The 19,204-nt window shown below is 47.9% G+C and overlaps 1 protein-coding gene across 26 annotated transcripts; it reads right to left on the reverse strand.

Moving 5' to 3' along the window:
* Positions 1-377: 377 nt before the first annotated feature.
* LOC139826678 (S-adenosyl-L-methionine-dependent tRNA 4-demethylwyosine synthase TYW1-like) lies at positions 378-17,634 on the reverse strand. 26 transcript variants are annotated; one of them, XR_011736838.1, is made up of 8 exons: positions 17,373-17,438; positions 15,467-15,606; positions 10,920-11,074; positions 9,652-9,773; positions 9,016-9,100; positions 8,034-8,228; positions 3,066-3,211; positions 580-1,415 (listed from the first exon to the last, which is right to left on the reverse strand). XR_011736838.1 is itself a non-coding variant. In XM_071803090.1 (7 exons), the coding sequence occupies exons 4-7, from the start codon at positions 9,675-9,677 to the stop codon at positions 430-432; spliced, it is 363 nt and encodes a 120-aa protein (XP_071659191.1). In that variant the 5' UTR covers positions 9,678-9,773; positions 10,920-11,074; positions 15,467-15,606; positions 17,373-17,438; the 3' UTR covers positions 378-429. The 26 variants fall into 26 exon arrangements, 21 of the variants coding, with proteins under 21 accessions (XP_071659191.1, XP_071659183.1, XP_071659181.1 ...); XR_011736840.1 differs by lacking the exon at positions 3,066-3,211 and adding an exon at positions 6,743-6,879; XR_011736836.1 differs by lacking the exon at positions 580-1,415 and adding an exon at positions 6,743-6,879 and having other exon boundaries at positions 1,890-3,211; positions 10,976-11,074; positions 17,414-17,476.
* Positions 17,635-19,204: the final 1,570 nt, after the last annotated feature.

The raw sequence follows: 19,204 nt of genomic DNA on the forward strand, positions 1-19,204 counted from the left end.
GGTCTCCTGGAAGGAGCTCTTGGCCTGGCTGCAGCCCAGGCCTTTCCCTCCTCTGGAGTCTGAACCAAACTGCCGCTGGGCTGGCTGGAGGGGGTCAAGTGCATCCACCACACCTGGGAACCTGTATCGTTCCTCCTCGTGCACCACAGCTGCCCCGGTCCCTTCCCTGGAGCCAGCCCCAGGATGGACTCCATCCACCCCAGCAGCCTGATCACCACGTGGTCCTCTTGGGAGTCACAGAATCAGAGTGGTTGGGCTGCAGGAGCTCTGCAGATCCCCAGCCCAGCCCTGCTCACACAGGGTCACAGAGCAGATCACACAGGTGGGTCCAGGCGGCTTTGGATGTCTCAGAGAAGGAGACTCCACACCCGCTCTGGGCAGCCTGGGCCAGGCTCTGGCACCTCCCAGCAAACAAGTTTCTGCTCATGTTCACATGGAGCCTCCTGTGTCACGGTTGAGACGGACAAATGGCATAGACCAAGTTCTCTGAGGATAAAAGCAGCAGATGCCATTTATTGCCACAAGTGCATTTTTATACAGTTTTACCAATTCAAGTGTCTCTTCACTATTGGTTACAAGTTACAGCAGTAACATCTCTTTGGCTATTTTTGCTGTCATCAATGTTACTCTTTTACTCCCTTCTCCCTCCCGGGTACATCCTTAACATCTCCGGATACTCCATCACTCCCATCTTTCTCATGGGTAGGCCTTCATATCTTCAAGGCTAATTTTTGTTCCCATGCCCTCCGTCAGGGAATCCACAGACCCACCATAGTCCCACATAACTGTGCACAATATTCCTGCCCTTCCAAAAATAAGCAAAAAATCTCACTCAAAACCCCCCACACCACAAAGATTTTTATTAGAGAAGTCTCACGATCGTAAGCCCGTATTTTATTAGAGACTTGTCCCAGCTGCCCGCAGAATATTTCATTTTTAGTAGAGATGCAGCGCATCCCCCTCCCCACTCCCCTGGGTATTATTTTTATCAGCTTTTGCTTTATCCCCTCCTATAATGGTTGCTCTGTTCCTTGAGCAATGCTTAGTGCTGTGGAGTCTTGGAAGAAACTTTGAGGGAAAATGCAGCACAGGTATAAAGTATCATTGACTCCAGTGATGTAGTGATTGACGTGGATACCTGCTGGGGACCAAGAAGGTGGGGAGATGCTGGTGGTGGTGACCACGAAAGGAGAAGAAGAACAATGAACATGAAAACTCAAGAAATGAGACTTCCCTGAACCACAGGTGAGATCCCAGAGGAGGAGAGTTGAAGGGCAAAGGAGTTCAGGACAACTGGCAGTTTTTCAAACCCTGTTCAGTGCAAACGGTGCCAATAATAAAGCGAAGATCGCAAGCGTAACAAGAAACCAATCTGGCAGAATCACAGGCTCTTCTGCACCCTTGTGATCCTCCAGCTGAAAATAAAAGGAAAAGCACAAGAAGACAGGGTCATAATCAGAAAGGTCAAGGCAGAAAATCAGATAAAACTAACAAAGGACATCCAAAAGGGCTAACAAGGAAGAGCCCAGACAGGAGTAGGGAGAGGACAGGTCAGAGATATTTAATCTAAATGCAATGTTTTCACTTGGATGGTTAAACCCACACACATACACACCCGGCTGAGCCGCTCACCAGGGTCCGCACCCATCTCACCCCACCGACCACCTTCACATTTCCTCCTAGAAAAGCCTCAGGTTGTTACAGTGCTGGCAGAGCAGCACAGAAAGGCACCAAGACTTCACTTTTACCATTCACAGGGGCATGAATTAGGTGTATTCTCTCATGTCCTGTCCCTCACCCCATCTAGAGGGTTATTTCAAGAGCTCCTGGAAGACAGGCAGGCCCAAAGGTCAAGAAACCAGCAAATAATCTAATCGGAAGGAAACAAGGAAGCTTGGGTCACAATGTATTAATTCTGGAAACAAAAAATAAGCAGATTGAAACACTGGGAGAAGAGATTATTAACTCAGCAGAACAAGGACTGGTGGCTGGAGATGGACAGAGACTCTGAACTTTCAGGCTCAGGTCCTGAGTTTCACAAACCTGCAGTGTCCACTCCTTTAATATCATAAAATTTATATTTCCCTGAAGAATTTAGGCCCTTGAGTCAAGTTACTTAATGAGAAGAAACTTTTGTTTTAATCTATGTTTTCAGTTTCTTCTTCATTTTTTTTTAAAAGACCTCTTTAATTAGCCCTCCTGTTACTCATCTCTTCATTTTGCAGGGCTTACTGTGATTGCTGGCTTTTGGCCACACACTTATTCAGCTCATCCGAACAGAACTTCAGCTGTTGCCTGTAAGTTAGAGCTGAACATCCAAGTACAGGTATAAACACCAGAAAGTTACAGAAGAAGAAATATGAACCAATTTCTTTACAGGATATCTCACTCTGTCTGGTTTGCCGCCTCCTCAGGCGCAAAAATAATAAACCCTATTAATTTAAGTCTTATTTAGCTGTTCCATCTCTCTGCAATAATTGATTGGGCTTTAGACACTCAGCCAGAAAACACAATCAAATCAGGTTTGCCTGGTGACTGCGCCATAGCAGTGCCAGAAACCCCCAGTCCCCACACTTGCTCTAATTGATTAAAACATTTGGTCACTCGCACATTTCTATATAGACAATTAAGCTAAAGAGACACTACAAACGCAGCAAGACCAGCTGAGAGCAATAATGGATCTTTTCAGTCTATTTTTCTAGGGAGAATTAGGACTTAGCGATGTTGCAGTAACTAAAGCGGGTTTTGTCTCCCCTTGGCTCCCGATGCAGCAGCCTCAGGAGCTCAACGCTGCACAATCGCTGCCTTGCAGGGAACCACACCAACGAATTATCTGCTTTTCCTGCCCTCCAAAAAAGCTGCCACGTGCTAAATCTGCATCTGTTTGGCATCTATCAGGGCTGTAGCACTTCCAGGAATGAGGGGGAAGGGCTCCAGTGCAGAGTCAAGCCACATTTTTTACAAATACCCCCAATTTTCTGAGTCTGTTTGGATGCTGGCTCCGCACGTGCCGGCTGGCACGGGGCCAAAATGTGTCAGTCACAACCAGGCAAACACAACGATACCCAGTTCCCAGGAAAGTGGCTGAACTGCAGCATTTCTTGCCAAAGTGATGCACAGAGAACAAACAGGCTCCTCGGACTCTTCCTCAGAGATCTTGGGGGAGCTGCAGCGGTCGGAAACATTGGCAGAATCTACAAGTGTCAAAAGCCTAAAAGAAGAGATCCAGAAAAAGAAAAAGAATTGCAGCCGCCTTATCTGCAACTTTGTGCACACGAGACAAGAACGGTGAGGCATGACATTTGTATTAAAAACATTTTGCCAACAGTAGATCCAGACTATCACTTCATACGTCTCCAATGGCACAGGTGGTACCTGCTAATAGAAGGTAACGTTTATCCTACCCAGTCACTGGTCCCTGCAGTTCTACATTCAGTCTTGCGTGACTAAGAATCTGCAAACGTGGTTTAAAGCAGAAAGCGTACAGCTAGTCCTGGCTGGAGGATTAGTAAGCTGTGCTGACATGCAACCAGTAGAGAGGAGCGTGGGTATGGAATTCCTGTCTCCCTGCACCAAATCAAATGACCAGCACAGCTCACAGCCACACAGAGGCTGTAACACCCCAACCACAGGGTCTAAAAAAGAAACAACAAGCAGAGAAAGCTTCAGTTCTGCTTTACATCAAGCTTAAGGTGTGCATGATGTGAGACTTGAGATGAGTGTCAAAATTAACCTTTAAGTCTTCCTCCTCAGTAGAGATCTGAGAAGACAGGCAGCTGCAGTGCATATGGAAAATCCAGCAGCTGAAAACCCATTTCACCTGCAGCAGGTCAATAGTCATAGAATCATTTTGGTTGGAAAAGCCCCTCAAGATCAGGGAGTCCAACCATAACCCACGCCTGGCACTGCCCCATGTCCCTGAGAACCTCATTTAAACACCTTTTAAACCCCTCCAGGGATGGTGACTCCAGCACTGCCCTGGGCAGCCTGCTCCAATGCCCCACAGCCCTTTGGGGAAGAAATTGTTCCCCACATCCAACCTCAGCCTCCCCGGTGCAACTTGAGGCCGTTTCCTCTGCTCCTGGCGCTTGTTCCTGGGGAGCAGAGCCCGACCCCCCTGGCTCCAAGCTCCTTTCAGGCAGTTCAGAGATCAGAAGGTCTCCCCTCAGCTCCTGTTCTCCAGCTGAACCCCCCCAGGTCCCTCATGAAGTGGTTTGGGATGGAAGGGACCTTAAAAATCATCTAGTGTCCACCCCCCAGCCATGGGCAGGGACACCTTCCACTGGACCAGGTTGCTGAGCATCCCAACATGGCAAAAAGTCCAGAAGAAAACCCAAAGACACCTTCCGGCACAGATCTCTACACCACCAAAAACTCATTGCAAGAAAAGGCTTGGAAAGCATACACAAAAAGGCATAATTACAAAGGAATGAAGTAGAGCAGTGGTTGAAAAATGCCCAGAAGTCACAAGAAAGACTCAGCCATCCTCCTCCAAAAATGCAGCCACCATGAGCTCGGTTATAGCCCATCTGATGTCACATTGTGCTTCACAAACTCCTCAACGACCTCCAGAGGGCTTTTCTTCTGAGGAGGGAAATACACAGCTGGCAAATCAGTGTGGGTCTACCAAGCAACCTCCACAAAAGCCCTGGGGTTGGAAGCAATGATTGTCTGTTAAAGCTGAAACATTTCGGTGCAGAAAAGGGAGCTTCACAGCAGGAGATCTTTACAGGGGGAAAAAACGTCCCAGTTTCCCGCTGTTTTACAGGAGTGTGCCGGAGCCGAAGGTCAGACACAGCGGCAAATCCATCACCACCGACTTCAGGAGCATTGGCTGGAACACAATTGCTGCACTTGAGCCACCACCCAAAAGAATGTTCTGACTAAAGCGAGAAAATGTCACTGTTGGTGAAAGGAACCTGTTCAAATTATTTCAGCTTTTTATACCAGAATAGAAGTGGAATCCGGGCAGCGGAATTTTTCAGTTTGCCCAAGTGCGACAGGAGAAAACTCCAGTTTCATTCCTAGGGCTGCTCAGTCTTTGAGAAACCCTTGAAAGGCCACCAAGAGCTATTCTTTAGGCTTCCTCTTTCCCTTAAAAGAAAAGAAAGCGCTGTTGAAAAGTATAAAAGGCTTGAGATTTGTGGAAGGGTTTGCTTCCGTGAACTGAAAGCAGGAGTGAGAACACGAGAGGGGATATTACAGGGCTCTACTTGACACGCAAAAATACTGCAGTCGCAAAATGGATGGAAAGCTTGGTCTTTCCGTGATGCTGCTTCAGATCCTTCTCGTCATACAGGAAACTAAGAACACCTTGGACATTTTTAACACGTAGTAAAAGCCTGCTAAGGTCAGTGAAAAATGCAGCTGCTTCAGCAGGCAAGCCAAGCCGAACCTGGTGTCAAGAAAACGAGACTGGCAGAGTTCAGGGCTGGGAATGCCAGGAGCTGTAAGAAATACCAACCTCAACAGCTGAGCAGAAAAGAGCTAAAAGATTGTTAGGATCTGGCTTTTTGCCTAAACCCAGATGCCCATTTTAATCCAAGAGCCCCTTCTGCTTTGCAGCAGGGGACAACAGGAATAACAAAAATTTCCAATACATAAGCGCATAATTTCTTGTCAAACTAAGCCTATGATGGGCTGTCGAACATTTTCACCGGAGGCCACAGCAGCCCCGCAGTTGCATTCAAATTGAGGATTTGGCCCACAGGGCTTGTGTTTGTTATGTGCATCGTGCTCCTGTATCGCCGACTCTGTCTCGTAACACAAAAGACATACTGGCTTTTCCTCCCTGAAACACAAACACGTATTTGCTTTCCCATCTATCAATAAATCGCCTTCCTTCCACATCAATCTTCCTCTTACTGGACATTCTGGGATTCAAATTGCTCCACCAAAGACGGTAAGATGTGTCACCTAAGTAAAAGATCTAGATGATACTTTCACCTCCATCAACTAGTACTGAAGAAAAACCAAAATCCTGGACCTTTCACAATAAGCCCCGTGGTAAGTCAGAACGCTTGCTGAGCCTGTCGCAAAACATCTGCCATGAAGATCTCACATTGGTGACCTCCACTAGTGGCAACCACGGCAAACCGTGTCTTATGGAAGTGAGGCCATGGGTATCGACCACACGGCAGCTCATCCCATTTCAATCCCTCCCCCAAATCTACCTGCAAGTTCTTGAGAGCTCCTCTCACCCAGGTGAGATGGAGAAGAGACATCCGTCCCTCAGCCCAAGTAGATTCACTAATTCCTACATTGGCTTCGCCATCCCAGGCTGCTCCCTTCAATTCTTGAATTAGATTCTGGAGGAACTGTTACTCTTTTAGCAACTAATTTGAATGAAAAAAACCTATTGCTATAATAAAAGCATTCTGAAACTAATAGACACTGGCAGATCATCTTCTCAGGCCATTTTGTCCATTAACAGCAGCTGTGTCACGCACCTGTGCTGTTAGATTGCCCACAGAAGAATTCGGAAGACCTATGAAGATGTCACATATTTCCTTATTTGGAGAACAGAATCTACAATGATTATTGAAGTGTATCACCACTATCCACATAAAATAAATGAGAGATACTCCATAGATAGTGTGAGGACATCACTATCATCTGTATCACACTTGACTGATGAGTTCTCTGCCCTTACCTGAAGTTTGAGGCCAAACTTTTGCCAAGAGATTTTAGATTTAAAACCCATCACCATCCGCCAGAACAATCCTAAGAAAACAGAACTAACCAGCCACCTCCAAAAACCATCTTCCAACTGCTCTTGGACACTGCACCCAAGAAAAAGACCAGCAAGACAAAATCCCCTCAAAGGGTCCCCACGGGGAGGTTGGGAAGACACAAGAGCGCACGCAGTTCACGTTTGGGCTGCAAAGCAAGCAGAAAAGAAAAATCCAAATAAAACCACAGGATGGGACTCGAGAACAGGTTGTGTCACAGAAGAACCAGTTTCCCGGTCCCAGCTCCCCTGCCAGGGCCAGAGCAACGGGACCCTGGGCTTTCCCCTCACACCCATCTACTCTCCCCACGAAAGGACATCTGGGTTCCTCCAGCGCCCACCACAGCCCAGCCTCATATCCAGCTATCGCTCCCAATAAATCATTTGGCAAATCAAGGAGCGGTTAAAACTAACGATGGTGAACAACCCACCAGAGCACAGGTCTGTGCTGACTTTACAGCAGCAGGGAAGTCTAAAAGACAATCAATATTTTTGCACCCATAAAATAAGAGGACACTGAAGGAATATCTGTGGAGTCACACTGGGGGTTTGTTTGGGGTTTTTGCTGCTCTTGTTTTTAGTTTGGGTTTTTTTTTTGGTTGTTTTGTTTGTTTGGGCCCATTTTGGTTTTGGTTGAGTGCCTTTTTTTCCCCCAGTCATCTTTCCTATGAGAACAGCAGCTTGAGCCTCCCTCTAAGGCTGAAGAAAGATTTAAATGTACTTCCTGGGAAAAAGAAAACCACACAAAAAACCCACCACCCAAACTTTGAGCCCAGCAGGAACTGTTTCAAGCAGCTACAAGCAACTGCAGAAACAAATAAGAACGTGTTAGGCTGTACCTACTAATCACCACAGGAGACACTAATATGAAAAGTGCTTCTATCTGCATTTTAGTTCCTGACACCTACCTGAACAGATTAAATTACTAAAGCGTTCACACAGCAAAATGGAAGCACTGCAAATAGAACCCAGCCAAATACCTGAACCATCAGCCTCTCTCCAGCTCTGTGTTGCTTGCAGGCACTTAGTTTGTGCTGTATTTGTATTTTTATGCAAGACTGAACACTGATGGAAAGGGAATCAGCATTTTCTCAGGCTGCAAGATTGGCTAACAACCTCCTTTCCCATTTCAAGGGGCAGCACACTTGCTTCAAAACTGCACTGCCTGTGCCCTAAACCCAGTCCACACAAAGGCTGCAAATCTCACACAAGCTACCAGTTATCATTCAGTTTTGGAGCATTTTGGGAAGCTCAGCCTTTCAGCGGAGCAGAAACTTCAGAAAGGTGCAGAGCAGATACTTACAGTGTTGTAATGATCGACATAAACCGCATTTCCCAAGCCAAACACAGCGTATCTCAGGCCTTTCAGATACGTTTTCCCAAAGCGAAAGTCACGCGCTGCCTCTTCTAACCCCTTGCAGAACCACGCTGCACTCTCGGTTGGCTGCCCGTCAGTGTACGTAGCTACCAAGAACACACAAACGTTCCTGCCGGTTGTCTAATAATATCAAGAGAATAGAAGAGATCGGTGCATTTCTCAGAACGCTTCCCATTAGTAAGACAACTGGAACACATGGGGAGTTGGAAGAAGTTAAAAGATGAGGTTTTTTCTAAGTGGGATTTTGGTGTGGGATGCTGCAGGTGATAACCCCAACAGTGGCGAACGGCCATCCCCCCTGCAGAGACGCCTTAAATTAGCCAGGAGAGATCAAACTGTCTGTCTGCTGCTTCACAGAGGTGGTACAAGAGAACAGAACATCTCCCTTCCCCACCCCAATCAACAGCTTCTTGAGCAGACTCTTGCAGCAATCAAGTTTCTCACTGATTCAAAAAAACAACTATCAATATTCACAGAAGAAAAATGCCTCAAGGATTACTCCATCTAAATATGACCAGCAAGGAGTTTTTAGCTTATGAGCCTGTGAAGGCTGCAAATTGTCACCATCTGCTTGTTCTGGCTTTGAACCCTTCCCTGGGGATACAGAGACAGAACAGAGGGACCTGGTGCAACCGCTCTCACTGAACTCACACCTGAGTTACAGAACCAGCTCATACCAAGTCACTGTCACCATCAAAATACTCTAGGCAATCCTCTCCTAGGAATATTCAAAATTTAGGTGTTTTCTGCTGAGGGTTGATGGGCTACACTTATACAGAAGGGAAGCGACTTTTAACACACAGCATTGGGAATTTCCAGAATAATAGGAGAGAAATACAAGGGGAAAAGAGCCTTCGCAACACAAGGAAAAGCTTTTCTTTATTAGTCATATTTATAAGGTACTTACCTCCTCTGGATCATAATCTCCCATGCTGATGACTTCCACAGGCAAGCAAAGTGAGATAACGGCTTCAGCCAGACCTCTGGCAAACCTCCAAAAAAAAAAAAAAATAGGAATTTATCAATTGCTTCAACCCAAGCATGGTAGCGACCAAACAACCCCCACACGCCCAGTCACAAGACACCTCCCACAACAGAAAGAACAAAGACATCCGAGAACTGGACACTGGACCTAGAATTCCTCATGTTAAGAAAAAAAAAAATCAAGTATATTGGCTGCAAGAAGAGAGTGACATGAATTTTAATGACTAATGATTTCACATTTACACACACCATTTTTTTCAAAAGCACCTAAACCAGTACTTGTCTCTGAGAAGACCCGCTCGCAACTACGGGTACGGCAAGAGTAAACTTTAAACTTCATCATCAATGTCTCTACTGCATGCGCCATTTAAAGCAAGTAGAAAAAAATGTTATTTTTACATAATTTTACGTTATCTTTCATGTTGGGCAATGACTTCTCATGAGCTAATGAACTTTCTGATGTTTACACTGTGCAATACTTCTAAGGCAAGCAACAGACTTGAGTCTCAATATTTCAAATTACTTCACGTAGGTGGGGAAAAAAAAAAGTAACTGATACCTTTGCTGTGCCAGTCTGAGACCCATAGAAAATCTTTACTTTGCCTCCAGGGTGGCTGATCCATTTACGAGTTTGTCTTCTATTCCTTCAGAAGAAGCTGGATTCCCATTGGATTTTTCACCCTAAGAAACAAGCACCACTTCTCATTCAATCCCTTTTCAAAGTGATGTTAACCCCATTCTCCCAAAACCACTTAAAACACCTATCCTGTGAACAGACTCTCAGCACTAATTAAATGAGGCTATCAAAGCATTTTAGCTTCTCACACCCAGAGAAAGACACAACCACGTCTCTGAACTAGGCCACGCTCCAATAAACTCAGGTCACACGCAGCCGGATCCAGCTGAACGCAGGAACCTCCCAACTCGCGCAGCAGAACTTTGCTCACCTGCGCAAGGAGCTTTTACCATCCTGAACAGCCTAATCCCACTCCCGTCCTAAAACCAGCCCAACCTCATCAGTAACATCAATGGAAAGAGGAACCCGAGAACTCCAGCACAAGTAGAGTGATTGATTTGCAGTGACAGAGCAACCCAGGCTGACACGATCTCTCAGTAACGACGGGAGAAGCGTTCAGCAGAGAGCTGCTCCAACATCAGAGCAACGAGGGCACCGAGTCACCCACAAACATGAGACCGTCCAGGCTGCGGATTATAACCCTCAGGTGCACTGAACTGTAAGGAACGTTCAAGGAAGAAACGTTGTTTTCACAAAACTGGGGAGCTGGCACCTGACCCCCGCGAGGGAAGGGACCGAGACACATCAGACTGTGAATCCTGAATGTAAAACAAAATCTCTTCAAACTAATCCCAGAATGCAAACTGACACCTGTATTTACAAGTTAATCTAGAGGGAAGGACGGCCAAAGAGCCAGGAACCCATTTTTAAATAGATCAATAAGGGAAAGGGTGTTGTTCGGATTAGATGAATGAAATACGTAAACTGAGGCAGGTGTCGGGTGCTCTGTAAACCCTGAAGAACCGACCAGTGGGCAACAGGGGAGGGAAATTGCACCCAGGGTTTGGGGGGATATAAACGGGGGCTTTTTGCCCTATTATGCGTGCCTGCCTTTAGGGAGAACACCCGGTCTTGCAAAATCATTAACAAAATGTGCTTTGCTGAGAGATCCTGCCTGGGCCTGTTCTATTGGCAAGGTGATCGTTTCCTACACGACCACACCTGGGCTCCGCAGTGACCCACGGGGGGGCCCACAGTGGGGCAGCACGTGTCACTGCACCAGTGGGGACCGTCACCCGGCAGCCACTCGCCTCCACACGCAGATTTCGGGGCCTTCTTGGACAAAAGCACTTCCATCTTCCCTTGCCTTCTTTCTGGTTTTGGTGGTGAGGAACTGAACGATGATCCAAATGCTGATCCCAATGATACAGGGAATTGACCTTCTCCCCTGGAGAAGTTGTAGAAACTGAGGGCAACAGAAAGTAGAAATTTGGAAAGGTTGTTAGATGAAGCTTGGAGAGTATTCAGTAACAGGGACAAGGAAGATTCTTGAAAGGATAAGTAAGTATGGAACTGAAGAGGTTGGAAGGCTTTGAAAGCCTTTAGAGAGAGGTCAGTATATATGTTGGGAAAATGAACGTTGGGGAAGGTACAGAGGAAGTAGGCAGAGAGAGAAACAGACAGTAGCAAGTTTTGAAAAAGACTGATGGGAACCTGGAATGAACAGAAACAAGTGGAATTTTTGGTGGATTGACAACAAGTAACAATTACATAGTAGGTAAAGGGAGTCACTGGCCAAAGTGAACGGGCATATTTTTGTGAACCTTTGAAATACAAATTGGGTAAACAAGTAGGTATTGATAAATTTCTATATATGTCCAATTCCTTCCAACCTTTTTGGGAGAAGGAATTTGGCCAGTAATAGAGAAATTAATACAAGTCAGGTTATAAACAGAATAATAAAGGACCTCTACCCAGTGGTAGCAAACACCTTTCTGACTGTATTAACTCTAATTTGATTTGGCTTACTGTTTTAGATTTGAAAGATGCCTTTTTGCCTCTCTCTCCGTGAAGCCAGCCAGACAATATTTATGTAAAACCCAGCTCACCTGGATGGTGTTGCTACAAGGATTTAAAAACAGCCCAACAGTACTAGGAAATCAGCTCGCTAAAGATCTTGAATCTTGGGAAGCCCCATCTGATGAAGGACAGATGCAACAATATGTGGATGATCGCTACCAGGACACAGAAGACATGCATAACCTGAACTGTAAGCTTATTGAACTTTGGGGGCTCCAAGGATACCAGGTATCACAGAAGACAGCCCAGATGATACAGCAACTCATGAGTAACTCATTTGGGCTATGAAATCAGCGTAGGGCAGAGGACCCTGGGCCAGGCTCGAAAGGAGGCCGTATGCCAAACATCAAAGCCTCAAACTGTAAAAGAATTACGGACCCTTCTTGGGCATGACAGAGTGGTGCCGGTTGTGTATTTATAATTATGGATTGTTTGTCAAGCCACTGTATGTGCCAGCAGCCACAGATCAGGAACACCTGCAATGGAATAAAGGAGCTACACGAGCCTTTGAAGAACTTGGTAAGGCTTTGACAGCGCCTGCTCTAGGACTCCCAGGTGTGAGTAAACCATTTTTTCTATTCTCTCACGAGAAGCAGGGAATAGCCTTGGGTACACTGGCACAGGATCTTGGCCCGTACCGATGAGCAGCGGCCTATTTCTCCAGACAATCAGATGCAACTGCAAAAGGGTGGCCGGGATGCCCGCGGGCAGTTGCTGCAGCGGTACTGAACATACAGGAGGCCCGGAAATTTACCATGGGTCAGAAAATGGCTGTGCTGGTATCCCACACGGTGCCTACAGTTCTAAAAGAAAAAGGGGGACGTTGGCTTTCCCCACAAAGATTTCTCAAATATCAAGCTAAATCATCCTCACTAACACTGTCAAGCCAGCTTCTTTCCTCAGTGACAACACTGGAAAACCAGTTCATCATAATTGCCTGGAAACCATTGAAACAACATAATCCAGCCAAGCAGATCTAAAGGACATAGGATTATGGAGAACACTGAGAACTGCCTTACGGACGAAAGCAGCAATATCCTGAACGGTGAAAGGCACGCTGGTTATGCTATAACTACTAGCCATGAAGTGATGGAATCTGGGCCTCTGTCTGAAAGTACTTCAGCACAAAAGGCAGAAATAATCGCCCTTACCTGTGCTCTGGAACTAGCCGAAGGTAAAACTGTGAACGTTTATATGGACTCTAAGTATGCTTTCAGGGTCGTGCACGGAACAATTTGGAAAGAAGAAGGACTCTTGAACTCTCAAGGCACACATATCAAACGTGCAGGAGAAATATCGGCAGCTCAACTTCCTAAGAAGGTGGCAATCATGCATATCCAGGCGCACCAGAAAGCGAGCTCGGAATTGGAAAAAAGGAAATGAGCTGGTGGACAGGGAGGCAAAACTGGTGCCTAAGCAAAAGGTAAAAGCGGAAAGTGCCCTAGTCCCCGACGGGCAGGTTATTTTAGAAGGTAAGCCAGAATATACTAAGGAAGACCAGAAACTTAGTATAGATTTAGAGGAATCATATCATGAGGAAGGGTGGGCTCACGCCCCACAAGAGAAAACTTATTGTTACCTCCTATTTAGTTTGCCCTTTAGTAGCAGAAACATTATACGAACATTTGATCAAAAATAGTAACTACAAATTGGTACACTACTGTAAGACAGGTGACACAGCAACGCGCTCTTTGCCTCCAGACTAATCCTAAGAATATACCTAAGCTAGAAATGGGTCAAATTGGGAAAGGAAACGGACCTGGGCAATAATGGTAAATTGATTTTTCGGAACTCCCAAGAAAAGGGGGGTGCTGATATTGGTTGGTACTAACTGATACCTTTTCAGGTTGGCCAGAAGCACTCCCTACCAGAACAGCAAAAGCTCGGGAGGTAACTAAAACATGAGCACAAGAAACAATACCAAGGCTTGGTGTTCCAGCTGATATATCCTCTGATAAAGGGCCACATTTTAAATCAAAAATTGTACAGCAAATCAGTCAGCACTTGAGAATAGACTGGCAACTACATACACCTTATCATTCTTCCTCCAGTGGCCAGGTAGAAAGAAAAAAAAAAAGATGAAGTGAGTCATCTAATTGAACAACAAATTGTAAATCTGGGGCAGGAGGCAAATTTGGCTTGGTCTCAATCTTCACCTTTGTCCCTCTTGCATATGAACAAGGCCAAGGGCAAAGAAGGGTTAAATCCTTTTGAAATCCTGGATGGGAGACCCTATAGTGTACAGAAGGGGATGTCTGCACAAGAAGGGGATGAAATTATGACTTTTTATATGGTTATATTGCGTAAACAACTTAACAAAATTGGGAAGAGTGTTTGGAACTTGGAGTAGGGGTCTGGATGGGCCAGTACATAACATCCAATTGGGCGATTATGTGTCTGTGAAGTCTCTTGCAGAAAAGGACTTTGGAATCACAACAGGAAGCCCATTTCAAGTCCTCCTGGCATCCTTCACTGCTACCAAGATTAAAGAACGGAATGCCCGAATCCATCATTCTAGAGTGAAGAAAGTCTGCAAAGCACCACGAAGGGTAACCCAGGCGCAACCTGGAAAATGCCGTTTCTTACGGTCATAACCCTAGCACACGGATGGGACGAAAATTGCCATGAGCAAGATCTGAATAAAACCATGGGGGAACGCTTTAAATTGGTGCTTTGGAATCAAAACCATCAGAGTGTATATATTACATTGCCCACTTCCGCAGAAGAAAGCTTTACATTTGTAGTAATTAACCAAAACCTTTCTGAAATTCTATCAAAGAAATTAGGTTATGTCCACCCTGACATGTTTTGGTCCTTCTGGACCTTCTGGGTAACCTTTTGGTCCCTTTGGTCCTTCTGGGTGACCAACCCAAACGGCACTTCCTACCTCAGCAAGAAGAAACCCGAAAGAGAAGACAAATGCTACAGCTGCAGTGAGCGGGGTCACCACGCCAAAGAACGCAAGCTCCCGTCGCAGCCCAGAAGATGCCATTCCTGCCGGAGCACCAGCCACATGGCTGTCAGCTGCCCCCAAAGAGCTCAGCAGCGCAGAAGACAAACACCAGGAGCCTGACTTTTGCATTAACATTAAAAATCTGTTGAAGGATAGAGATGGGTTTTCTCAGGTAGAAGTAGCCTTCTTACCTGCGGCCAGAGAAAACATAGACAATCATCACATTAGTAAAAGAATTTACTAACCTCTTAGCAAAGGGGGGAATGATACAGGGAACTGACAATTAACTAATTAACACTTGACACTTAAGGAACTAACCCTACCCCACATCACTAAAGACACTTAGAGAGCTAACCCTTTAACCCACATCACTATTGCCTAGCCTTGTTTAACTCTGTGTAACTTATTGTACGAAAAACAGGACTTCACTGACGCCTTGCAAAGATCACAATCCTCGGGTGCATCCTTGGGTGAACTAGATTACAGAAACTTGGACACAGTTTTAACCAACTCAGCAGTCTGAGACCCAACCAACTCATCACACTGGACCAAAGGTGATCGGGTACAGAGAAGAGGACCCGGGGTCACGATCACTGCGCAGCTGCAACCAGGAGGAGCCGGAGACTCTGGAAATGGTCTCCTGAACTCATTGCAATAAGAACCGCCTTCTCGGGGACAGGTTATGAATATGTACAGGTGTTCCTAAAACTTCCGTGAATATGTAACGCTTTACTGCATTTAATCAAGCTCACAGCTACTGTAATTTTACACACGTATTAGGTGAAATGATTCCCCGTGTGTCCGGCATCGTACCTAAATACATACCTTCCTTATAACCTCAAGGGTTGTAAGGTCATTCCACGCCTCACCAACAGCAACAACAGAATCAACGTAAAGTCTGTGCAGCCATAAGGACACCAGGGAAGTATAGAAGAAGTTCCACGTATCCATTGAGACATCTAGATCTGGAATAAATAACAGATTTAGCGAAAGCAGATTCCTACAGGATGAATTCAGTGTAAGCACACAAGAAAAATAATCATACAGGTTCTGTTCTAAGGAAAGGCAGAAAATACTTTTGTGCTGTGCAAGTGCCTGAAAGTAAAGAGTCCTTGCAAAACGTTCGCTGGCCTTAGTTTTGCGCGGACCTGACACAGGCAGATCTCTGGAGCTAAAAAGCTCCATGTCAGGGGAGAAATCACTGCCACAGAGGCTGCTGCCGAACACAGCCCTTGCTTGTGTACATGAGACACCACACTGGTTACAACAACAGCTTCGACCCAGAGTTTCAAGGCCAGACTGAAACCTGGAAACCTTCAAAGTACTTTTTCAGAATTCTATCATGTGGGTGACGGTTGGTTCAGAACAACCCACACTGTTCTGAACCAACTTAAAAATTCAGGGTACATAACGCTGCAGCCAGGAGTGCACCTGTGCAGTCACCGACACTACCTAGCTCAAAAAAAAAAAAAAAAGCATTTAAGAGTTTAAATAAGGTTTGTTTGCAACACTGATGGACTGAGGAACGCAGATGACACCCTCCTGCTGTTATCCACAGTCCTCTTGGATCTTGTTTCTGCAGACGTGAGACGAGCTCAGAAACCGAGCATTTCCAAGAGGCTGGAAGCTTTGCTAACTTATTTTTCCCCTGGGCTGTTACTAATGCTAAAAAAGCTTCTTTCCCCCTCACCCCTCCACAGTTAATACTGAACCCCAAAAAAGAAAAGAGCCGAGGGGCTCCCAGGCCCGTTCAGCAGCTCATCCTGTGCCTCCAGCACGACTGGTTTATGTGGGCAGCCCACAGGGGTGGGTTTTACCCCTCCAGGGGGCTCCAGAAACCTGCAGCAGCCCAAGTACCCCACACCCTGTGCCCACCCCAGCACGCGCCATCCTGCACCCCCAGCCCATCCCTCCCGTGTTCACCCACCCCTCTAACCCCCCATACAAACCCCTCACACTGACCCCCACATCCCACACCCCAGTAACTGCCTCAGAACCACCCCCCCCAGTTATTACCCCTTCACATACCCCCAGATATCACCCCCCCACACACACACACACACATTTTCCCGCCCCGTGGTTATTACCCTTCCCCCCTCACACACACACACTCCCAGTTATTACCCCCACACACACACACTCTCCCCACCTCAACATCATTACACCCCCAGTTATCACCCCCCACCCTACAGCTATCACCCACCCCCCCATGGCTATTATTCACACACACAGTTATTGCCCCCTCCATAGTTATTACCCACACCCACCCCTCACAGCCCCCCCAGTTATTACCCCCACACACTTCTCCCCTCCCCACAATTATTGCCCCCAAGGGTTATTACTCTTCCCTCCCTCACACCCCCCGCCCCCCCAGCCCAGTTATTACCTTCACGCACAGTTATTACCCCACACACACCCCCCCGGGGTTATCACTCACACACACACAGTCATCACCAACACCGTTATTTGTCCCTCTCACAGTTACTACCCCTCGCATCCCCCCAGTTATTACCCCCACATGCACAGCTATTACCCCCACACACACACATGCACTCCCCCCTCAGGGTTATTGCTTCGCCCCGTTATTACCCCCACACACCCTACGGTTCCCACTCACACCTCCCCAAGTCATTACCCCCGACCCCGCCGCTATCAACCCCCCACACCCACCCTCCTCTCATGGTCATTACTCCGCCCCTCACACACACCCCTTCCCCCGCCCCGTTATTACCACTGGCCCTCAGAGTTATTTAGCCCAAACCCTACGGTCACCCCCCACAGTCCTCACAGGTTCACGTCCCTCACGGTTATTCCTCCCCCCCATACACCGCAAGCTCCCCAGACCCCCGCCCCTTCCGGCCACCGTTTCCCGCCGGACGGTTCTTGCTGGCGCTCCTGGGGGCGGCGGCCACCAATGGGAAGGCAGCGTGAGGCGGCCCCTCGGCCGTGGCGCAGCGGCGGCCGCCGCCGTGTCCGTCTTCACCCCCACCAACCAGGGGGAAAGCGCCGGGAGGCGCTTCGGGATCGCCTGTTACCGCAACAAGGCCATGGGATGGCGCAGCGGAGCGTGAGTGCCGGCCCGGGGCCTGCCCGAGGGCGGGAGGGAGGCCGGCCGGCCGGCCCGTGTGGGGCGCAGGCCCGTGTGGGGCGCAGGCCCGTGTGGGGCGCAGGCCCGTGTGGGGCCCGGCTGGGGGGGGGCTTGTGTGGACCTCCCTTGGACACTCTGAAGAGCAGAGGGGCCCTGCAGAGGGACCGGGACAAATTGCAGAGCTGGGCAATCACTAAGCACATGAAGTTCAACAAGAGCAAGTGCCGGATCCTGCACCTGAGCCAACCCCGGCTGTACAGACAGACTGGGGGACGAGCTGCTGGAGAGCAGCTCCATGGAGAGGGATCGGGGGTTCTGGTGGACGGCAAGTTGAACGTGAGCCACCGGTGTCCCTGGAGCCAAGAGGGCCCCGTGTCCTGGTGCACCCAGCACAGCACGGCCAGGCGGGCAGGGGGGGATTGTCCCGCTCTACTCTGCGCTGGGGCGGCCTCACCTGGAGCATCCACTGTGTGCAAGGCTGGGGACACAGGAGAAAAGGAGACAAAGCTACTGCAGCGTGTCCAGAGGAGGCTGCGAAGCTGGTGAAGGTTTGGAGGGGAAGCCGGATGAGCAGCGGCTGAAGTCCCTGGGTTTGTTCAGCTGGAGCAGAGCAGACTGAGGGCAGAGCTCATGGGCTGCAGGTTCCTCAGCAGGAGCAGGAGGGGCAGGTCTGAGCTCTTCTCTGTGACAGTGACAGAGCCCGGGGAATGGCAGAAGATGTGCCAGGGAGGGTCAGTGGGACATGAGGAAAAGGTTCTTCACCCAGAGGTGCTGGACACTGAACAGGCTCCCAGGGAGGTGTCATGGCCCCAAGTCTGGCAGTGTTCAAGGAGAGACTGGACAATGTCCTCAGGCACACGAGGTGACCTGTGGGGTGTCCTGTGCAGGGACAGGAGTTGGACTCCGTGATCCTGGTGGCACTGGGGGAGCTGGGAAGGCCCCTTTCAAGCCAAACTATTCTGTGATCCGTGTAGGTGCCTTCCAAGTCAGCACATTCTGTGATTCTATGACCCAGTTTTGTGGGGCAGCCCCGTGTGGGCACCCAGCTGTGGCAGGGGAGAGGCCCAGGTGGGGCCTGGCTGTGGAGCCGGGGAGCTTTTGTGGTACGCGGCTCTCCAGCCCAGGAAGGTGGTGGGATCTGTGTGAATCCGGGTACGCGGAGCGCCCTTGGGCACAGGGCAGTGCCCTGCGCTTTCCTGGGGAGTTACATCTCAGGAGTAGAAGTTTCCAGGCTCGTTGGCAGCACAGGTTGTTCCTCCTTGCTAAAAACTCATGTTCTTTTTTATATTGTTGACTTCACAAATTTTCTAACCGTGCCCTAATCTCTTAGAGAAAGATTTTGATGAGGTCCTGCAGACACACAGAGTGTTTGTCAACATTTTCAAAGGCCAGGTGGCAAAGAAAGATGATCTTGTTAAAGCATTTGTGACGGATGACCAAACAGAAATCTGTAAGATGGTAGGTTTCAACCACTT

This window comes from Patagioenas fasciata (genome assembly GCF_037038585.1).
Source record: "Patagioenas fasciata isolate bPatFas1 chromosome 19 unlocalized genomic scaffold, bPatFas1.hap1 SUPER_19_unloc_2, whole genome shotgun sequence".
NCBI lineage: Eukaryota > Metazoa > Chordata > Aves > Columbiformes > Columbidae > Patagioenas > Patagioenas fasciata.